The following is a 9,508-nucleotide window of genomic DNA, read 5'->3' as shown; positions in this document are numbered from 1 at the left end:
GCTGGTGAGCGACAAATAGCGAAAGGTGTTGAGGGTTTCTGAATGTGAAAGAGTGAGGAGGAAAGACGTGCGGATAAGGAGGCTGCAAGAAGGGGGGAAGTGACGGGTCTGCTTGAAAAGAAAGAAATGTCGGAGAGGATCGCTTCATCATGTGGAAACCTTTATGATACCACTTCACTCCTTCTCCAGTACTGCAATGGTGAGTTCACCTTTGACTTGCTTGCAGCTCTGAGTCGACCGATTTTGATATGAACCGTGGCACACAGCTGGGACTGTAGGTTTGCATGCACCTGTTTGCAGGTTCCCTATCAGTTTACACGAAACAGAGATGTAGCTCGAGCTACAGATTATTGAATAGAATGTTAGCTTGCATCGTTAGAATGATCTATGCTCTATCTATCCATCCATCATAGAGCAGGCTGTCGTGAACTTCGTTAACCCACTGCTATGTTGTGATAGGTGTAACCCAGAGCCATGTATTTAGAAAAATATTTGGTTCTGGTGTAGCCGACCTGCAAACCCTCTTTGACTTTATGTAAAATATTTTCCGACTGGGGGAAAACAGATAGGCTATCTCTATGATATATAGTAGTGGAACTATTTGCATATTATGGTTTCACTATTTCAGATGAAGTGTAATTGCCTTAGAGAGAAGAGTGGCAGATGAATTACACTGTTGTGGCTTCATCTCTCTGTTGTAAATTAGAGAATGGTGTTCACTTTTTGAGGGGCAGCAGGGGCTGGACATGACTGTAGTGTAAAGGGTGATCATAACAATGCAGCTCATCAAAGAAAAGCTGATGCAATGATGCTGTAACTGGCCACATCACAAGACCAGGTTCATGCACGTGAGAAGAAAAGAAAACACACACCTCTGGTGACGTTTTTTACTCTACAGTATTTAGTTATATTTTATGCACCCATGCTATCCAATACAATTTGACATGGTTCACAAATCCAATTATGCACGTAAGCAGTGTGATGAAATTGAATTGCGAGTAAACATAGGATATTTGAAGGGACCGTGTAGCGTACCTAAATAGACTTGAAAGGTAATTAATGTATTGCTGAACAAAATCTGTGAAACTCAGGTTCTGTGTATTGGGCTACATGCAGGTCTAAAAATAGCCTAGAAGTAGAAGATAGCCTACCATATTGAGTGACAGGTGGACAGACATGGAGAAAGGCATGTCATCTGTTCAAATGGCCAGGCTGTCCTGACCCTGTAACCATGAGAAGATATTTCCCATGGCAGGGTCTACTATGCACAGTACCCAGCCGGGGTGTCCTGCAGGGTCTCCGTTGACCAATGCCTACCCAGCTAGGACATAACGTTCTGAGAACCATATTGTAATGACCTGACAAGATCATAAAGGAACAATTGTCCAGACAGAGGGTTGAGTTTACGAATTGACGGCTTATTAACCCAACTTTACACAGGCTACTGTTTGGCCGTAGCCCACGCCAAATACAAAAGATACCCCGCAAGCCAACCGTGACCTTCTCTTGTGAAGCCCAGACGTAAGAGAGAGAACAATGGCTAAACATGGTCTTAACTTCCAATGCTCCATCCCCCTGCTTAACCACCCTCCACGCCACTCCGCCAAACACCAGGATGCCCGTCATCAGAACATTCCAGGCATCCCCGTGATTGGCAGATAGCAGGTTGATTGGCATGTCGGACCCCGCGAACACTGGTAAGTACAACACAACCCACTAATAGCCTACCACATAACACACCGCTGTCTGTGTGGGTCGCTACAATATGTTTCTTAGAGCTTGGTGAAAGTGTTGTTGTCCTATGGTTATTTTGCATACAACCCTACCACAACTTTCTGTGAATGGGGCAGGACAGTTGCTTGGCTTTGGAACATTCTCAGCACATTTAAGTCACTTGACATAAAAAATATATACACTGCTCAAAAAAATAAAGGGAACACTTCAACAACACAATGTAACTCCAAGTCAATCACACTTCTATGAAATCAAACTGTCCACTTAGAAAGCAACACTGATTGACAATAAATTTCACATGCTGTTGTGCAAATGGAATAGACAAAAGGTGGAAATTATAGGCAATTAGCAAGACACCCCCAAAAAAGGAGTGATTCTGCAGGTGGTGACCACAGACCACTTCTCAGTTCCTATGCTTCCTGGCTGATGTTTTGGTCACTTTTGAATGCTGGCGGTGCTCTCACTCTAGTGGTAGCATGAGACGGAGTCTACAACCCACACAAGTGGCTCAGGTAGGGCAGTTCATCCAGGATGGCACATCAATGCGAGCTGTGGCAAGAAGGTTTGCTGTGTCTGTCAGCGTAGTGTCCAGAGCATGGAGGCGCTACCAGGAGACAGGTCAGTACATCAGGAGACGTGGAGGAGGCCGTAGGAGGGCAACAACCCAGCAGCAGGACCGCTACCTCCGCCTTTGTGCAAGGAGGTGCACTGCCAGAGCCCCGCAAAATGACCTCCAGCAGTCCACAAATCTGCAGAATCACTCCTTTTTTGGGGGTGTCTTGCTAATTGCCTATAATTTCCACCTTTTGTCTATTCCATTTGCACAACAGCATGTGAAATTTATTGTCAATCAGTGTTGCTTCCTAATTGGACAGTTTGATTTCACAGAAGTGTGATTGACTTGGAGTTACATTGTGTTGTTTAAGTGTTCCCTTTATTTTTTTGAGCAGTGTATATTCTTGGTATTTCATTACTTTAACAGAACGTTTCCTAAAAGTTCAAACATGGTTACATTTCATTTACATTTTGGTAATGTTCTAGCCTCATACGAACCATTCTGATCTCGAAAGCTTACATTCTGTTTCGCTACACGGATACAGTTTGGTCACTACAAGATTCAAATCATTTGAGCTTCTCCATTCTATCCGCTGCATGGCCGGACCAATCAGCATCCTCTGATAATCTGTGGGCACAGAAGTCGAAAATCATAACAACAATGGCTGCTCCTGAGGAGGTTGGCGTTGATTCTGCTATAGGAGCAGTTATATCAGAACTGGAGGACATAGCTTCATTGAAAGAACAGCAAATAACTGCACTGAAGGATTTTCTCAGGAGAGATGTTTTCAAATCAAATCACATTTTATTTGTCACATGCGCCTAATATCAGAGGTGTGGACTCGAGTCACATGACTTGGACTCGAGTCACAAATATGATGACTTGCAACTCGACTGACTTTAACACCAATTACTCGTGACTTAACTTGGACTTGAGCCTTTTGACTCGAACTGACTTGATATCCTCCCAAGCCCAAATATGAAAAATGATGCTATTAAAAAAAGTGTGTAGCGCGTCAACTCTTCATTTAACGGATTACAGTTTGGACAGCAGCCAATCAAATTGTGCCAGTGGAGAAACAGTTGCGCGTGGCAGTGCAGAGGAACGTCGGCGGGTGAATTCAGATGAAGCCATTGGAAAGATGATACCCCAAATTATTATTTTCGGATATAAACACTACGCTGTAGTCAACAAAAAACAGATTGCAACTTGCAGAACATGCGGGAAGAAACTTGCGGTGCTACTGCCGCTGCTCAATTACAGAGTTGAACAATACCAGATGAACAAAAGTGTCACAACAGTCTCCAATTTGACAGTTCATGGAGACCCGTGTAGGGCTGTACAGCATGAATCATCCACAGCAGAAAGCTATTAACAATGCAATACTGTCCGACCTGGTTATCAATTGCAACTTGACTCTGTCTATTGTGGAAAACAAGAGTTTTCGTCACTGTCGGTCATTGGTTGACAGTAAGTACAGCCAAGTGTGTCGTAGAACATTGACATTAAAAGTAGAGAACCTCGCTACAGAGAGACGTTCAACACTGAAAACTCAGTTGAGCAACACAGACCATGTTTCAGTCACAGTGGACATTTGGTCAGACCGAAAGATGAGGGGGTTCCTGCACTGTGTGGAGAAAGATGGAGAGAGGATACAGCTCAAGTCCAATCTCTTGGCCTGTGACCGCTTCAAAGGCCCACACACAGCTGAAAGAATCTGTGAGCAATTTGAGGCCATATGTGGTGAGTACAGCATTAAAGATAAATTGGCCCATATCTTTTGTGACAATGCTGCCAACATGAGAAAAGCATTCACGGTGTGCTTCCCCATTGAACAAGAAGATGAAGTACATGATGAAGATCACCTTGATGACCCAGAGCTCTGGAATGACCTAACCCTGGAAGACCAGCAAACAGTGGATGCTGCTATTGCAAAAAAACAGCGCTTGCAGTGTTTTGCCCACACTCTCTAGCTGGTGGTGGGAGATGGCTTGAAAGAGATGACTCCTTCTCTTTCAAAGTTATCAAAAATCAGCCCACTGCTGCATACAAACACAACATTCAAAGAGGTGTTTGAATCTGAATTTGGGGAAAGAGGCATCCCTGCTGCTGTCAACACAAGATGGAACTCAACAAAAGTGAAGGCAGTTATCCAATGTGACCATCTAAAGCTCAGTCATGTTCTAGAAAAGGCGGGGCACAAGGAGTTGTTGTTCACAGTACGGGAGTGGAATACGTTGAAGGAGTTGGTGGACATCCTGAAGAAATTTGGAGAAGCAACAGATATGACACAGGGGGTGAAGATAGTCACAATCAGTTATGTTGTTCCCTCGCTCCTGTCTCTGAATCACCACCTGGAACAGTGGAAGCCTCACGTCCATTTCCTAAGAGGCCTGGTCAGAAGTCTCCAGGCATCCATGAACCAAAAGATTTCTTGGAATCTTCATCAATGTGAAGGCCAGGACACAAGATGGAATCACTGCCCCCTTTTCAGATCCAGTCTACCTCAAAGCAGCTGCCTTGGATCTGGCTGCAGGGACTGAGCAAGCTGTGCCTCTTGTTGATGAGGAAGAGAGAGAGGACCATAGTCTTGGACAAGAAGAAGAGCTGTTTGCAGCATACTGTAAGAGGCAGAAGAAAGCTGTTGGGACCACTCCAGCACTACAGCTAAGTCACTACCTTGACATATGCGAAGGACAGAATGCCCTCTTGTTCTAGGCAATGAACAGGAAGGCTCTTTCTTCACTGTCCCAAGTGGCCATCAGGGTCTTGGCAGTGCCTGCCTCCAGTGCCCCGGTGGAGCGTGTCTTCAGCAATGGTGGCATCATACTGCGGCCTTGTGCACAAATGACTGACAGACTTTTATCGAATTTGGTCTTTTGCAAATGCAAAGCATCATAGGGCCCTGAGATAAGAGAAAAAATAAAACTGTTTATGCATTACACATACACTCACACACACGTAGTCTTCATGTTCAGGTTTTATCTCCCATCTTTGGGATCTATATGTTTTCTCTCAGAAATTCAGGCCAGTGTTCAAATTGTAGGCCTACTTGAAGTTCAGTATCAGTTGTTTTGATGTACCTTTTAATAAATGATTGTAACTTTATGGCAGGATTGATTTAGGTGTCTGGAGTATATCTGGAGAGAGAGATATTTTGTTTTTGTTGTCATATTGATTTGTCTTTCTCATGGCTACCCATGTATTTCCATGGAAATATAAAGTTTATTTGGAAACTAATAAATATTGTAATAAACCTGTTGATGAGGTTATTCACTGTAGCTCTGTTTTACTAGATCTATGGTCATAGCCAATATTCGTAGAGTACCCTTCTACTGCCCTTGCAAGTCATTGCCACTCTTTCCCCTCGGTTGGCACACAGTCTTACATGGAACAGGTTCTGGAATGGGAAGGAATAGAATATCCCCCTTGACTTACACCTGGAACACCTCAGCTTCTTGAAGTCATTTTTGAAGGGCCTGGGTCCAAACATGACTGTGCAAGCAGCAGACAGGATTATCAAGTCTATTGGTGTCCTCAAGGACTTGATGGACACCACAGACGCTGAGTTAGCAGCATTAAAGTCTAGTGGCATCCATCATGCTGGGGACTGGGGACATTCTAGCCTTTGTTGAGGTTGTCAGGGAGGCAGAGCTGTTCAAAACCCAACCAGGCAGAGTTGGAAACATTCTCTCAAAAGTGAAGTACAGTGAGTTGTTCCCGTTTTTGATTTGAAACAACTTAGGTGCCAGGCTAGCTGGGGATGTGGAGGGCTTAGTCTGACCATCAAACCCTGTCTAAGAGGTAGACCGTGATTGGGAGTTAAGGTGCAGGAGTAGGCTAAACACCCTAATAATGTCACTGTAAATATTTCTTATTAACTTGTATTTATCAGTACAACTTTTACTCTGCTTTTATCTGTCGAACAAAGTACAAATCCAGCTTTGATTTCTGTTTCTTGATTAATTCATAATGTTAACAGTTGAAATTAAACGACACCACTGACAGTCTTGAGCAACAGTTATGACGATTTGAATTTGGACAAGTAACAACATACAGATGGTAACAAAGGCTCATTTCTGAGCAGTCATTCAACTAACTACTATAGAACAACAATGTTCGCAGCACAAATTGTGCCTTAAGTTACCTTCTGTCTTATGTACTGTACAATGCCATGAGAACATATTCACACCCTTTGACTTATTCCACATTTTGTGCTGTTACAGCCTGAATTGAAAATGTATAGCATTTTTTTTTTAAATGTCACTGGCCTACATACAATAGTGCATAATGTCAAAGTGGAATTATGTTTAATTAATTGTACAAATCAATTAAAAATGAAAAGCTGAAATGTCTTGAGTCAATAATTATTCAACCCCTTTGTTATGGCAAGCCTAAATAAGTTCAGGAGTAAACATTTGCTTAACAAGTCACATAATAAGTTGCATGGACTCAATCTGTGTAACAAATAATAGTGGTTAACATGATTTTTGAATGACTACCTCATCTCTGTACCCCAAACATAATTATCGGTAAGGTCCCTCAGTCGAGCAGTGGATTCCAAACACAGATTCAACCACAAAGACCAGGGAGGTATTCCAATGCCTCGCAAAGAAGTGCACGTATTGGTAGATAGGTAAAACATTAAAAAAAGAAGAAGACATTGAATATCCCTTTGAGCATGGTGAAGTTATTAATTACACTTTGGATGGTGTATCAGTACACCCAGTCACTACAAAGATACTGATGTCCTTCCTAACTCAGTTGCCGGAGAAGAAGGAAACCACGCAGAGATTTCACCATGAGGCCAATAGTGACTTTAAAACAGTTACAGAGTTTAATGGTTGTGATAGGAGAACTCTGAGAATGCATCAACAACATTTGTAATTACTAAACAATACTGACCTAATTGACAGAGTGAAAAGAAGGAAGCTTGTACAAATTGTTTGTTACAATTGTTACAAATAACACAAGACATGAATCCTGTTTGCAACAAGGCACTAAAGTATTACTGCAAAAAAAAATACAAAGCAAATTGCTTTTTGTGCTGAGTACACAAATCCAATAATACACATTACTGAGTACCACTCCATATTTTCAAGCATTGTTGTGGCTGCATCATGTTATGGATATACACTACCGGTCAAAGGTTTTAGAACGCCTACTCATTCAAGGGTTTTTATTTATTTTAACTATTTTCTACATTGTAGAATACTGAAGACATCAAAACTATGAAATAACACATATATGGAATCATGTAGTAACCAAAAAAGTGTTCAACAAATCAAAATAGATTTTATATTTGAGATTCTTCAAACAGCTACCCTTTGCCTTGATGACAGTTTTGCACACTTGGCATTCTCTCAACCAGCTTCACCTGGAAGGCTTTTCCAACAGTCAGTCTTAAAAGAGTTCCCACATATGCTGAGCACTTGTTGGCTGCTTTTCCTTCACTTTGTGGTCCGACTCATCCGAAACCATCTCAATTTGATTAAGGTCGGGGGATTGTGGAGGCCAGGTCATCTGATGCAGCAACTCCATCATTCTCCTTGGTAAAATAGCCCTTACACAGCCTGGAGGTGTGTTGGGTCATTGTTCTGTTGAAAAACAAATGATAGTCCCACTAAGCCCAAACCAGATGGGATGGCGTATCGCTGCAGAATGCTGTGGTAGCCATGCTGGTTAAGTGTGCCTTGAATTCTAAAGAAATCACAGGCAGTGTCACCAGCAAAGCATCCCCACACCAAAACACCTCCTCCATGCTTTACGGTGGGAAATACACATGCAGAGATCAACCATTCACCCTCGGTTGGAACCAAAAATCTCCAGTTTGGACTCCAGACCAAAGGACAAGCAAGTATTTTCTTCTTATTGGTGTCCTTTTAGTAGTGGTTTCTTTGCATCAATTCGACCATGAAGGCCTGACTCACACAGTCTCCTCTGAACAATTGATGTTGAGATGTGTCTGTTACGGAACAGTTGATGTTGAGATGTGTCTGTTACTTGAACTCTGAAGCATTTATTTGGACTGCAATTTCTGAGGCTGGCAACTAATGAACTTATCCTCTGCAGCAGAGGTAACTCTGGGTCTTCCATTCCGGTGGTGGTCCTCATGAGAGCCAGTTTCATCATAGCGCTTGATGGTTTTTGCGACTGCACTTGAAGAAACTTTCAAAGTTCTTGAAATGCTCCGTATTGACTGACCTACATGTCTTAAAGTAATGATGGACTGCTTATTTGAGCTGTTCTTGCCATCATATGGACTTGATCTTTTACTTGGTCTCTCTATCTTCTGTATACCCCCCCCCCCCCCCCCCCACCTTGTCACAACACAACTGATTAGCTCAAACGCATTAAGAAGGAAAGAAATTCCACAAATCAACTTTTAAAAAGGCACACCTGTTAATTCAAATGCATTCCAGGTATCTATCTCATGAAGCTGTTGAGAGAAAGCTGTCTGTGTGTGTTTGTGTGTGACCAAAGCTCGAGTGGCTATTTGAAGAATCTCAAATCTCAAATATATTTTGATTTGTTTAACACTTTTTTGGTTACTACATGATTCCATATATGTTATTTCATAGTTTTGATGTCTTCACTATTATTCTACAATGTAGAAAATAGTACAAATAAAGAAAAACCCTTGAATGAGTAGGTGTTTTAAAACTTTTGACCGGTAGTGTACTTGTAATCGTTAAAGGCTGAGGAGTTTTGCAGGATAAAAAAGAAACGTAAATGGAGCTATGCACAGGCAAAATCTTAGAGGAGAACCTGGTTCAGTCTGCCAGACACTGGGAGATGAATTCACCTTTCAGCAGGACAATAACATAAAACACAATGCCAAATCTACACTGGAGTTGCTTACCAAGAAGACAGTGAATGTTCCTGAGTGACCGAGTTACAGTTTTGACTTAAATCTGGTTGAAAATCTATGGCGCCACTTGAAAATTGTTGTCAAGCTATGATCAACGACCAATTTGGGGGAGGCTGAAGAATTTTGAAAAGGATAATGGGCAAATGTTACGCAATCCAGGTGTGGAAAGCTCTTAGAGACTGTTTGAATCTGGTTGTGGCTAAGGTTAGTCCATTGTTGATATAGTCCCAAAATGTTTTGCATGTCAGCAATCAAGTTTTCAAGATATGTAACTTTCAACATACAGAAATACAGCCGGTATGATGCCTTCAAAGTTATATCTCCAATTTCCATGTGTCCTATTTGTG

The 9,508-nt window shown here is 42.0% G+C and overlaps 1 protein-coding gene across 2 annotated transcripts in view; it reads left to right on the top strand.

Annotated features, from left to right (window-relative positions):
* Positions 1-15: 15 nt before the first annotated feature.
* Positions 16-9,508, top strand: part of LOC129832226 (echinoderm microtubule-associated protein-like 2) — a 38,536-nt gene continuing 29,043 nt past the window's right edge. For both annotated transcript variants that reach the window (XM_055896129.1, XM_055896128.1), the window contains exon 1: positions 16-199. In XM_055896129.1, the coding sequence (XP_055752104.1) occupies positions 127-199 (73 nt within the window). In that variant the 5' untranslated portion in view covers positions 16-126. The remainder of the gene's footprint in view (positions 200-9,508) is intronic.

The sequence above is a fragment of the Salvelinus fontinalis genome, chromosome 33 (assembly GCF_029448725.1).
Source record: "Salvelinus fontinalis isolate EN_2023a chromosome 33, ASM2944872v1, whole genome shotgun sequence".
NCBI lineage: Eukaryota > Metazoa > Chordata > Actinopteri > Salmoniformes > Salmonidae > Salvelinus > Salvelinus fontinalis.
The sequence above is the reverse complement of the archived record's forward strand: the minus strand, read 5'-3'. Positions and strand labels throughout refer to the sequence as shown.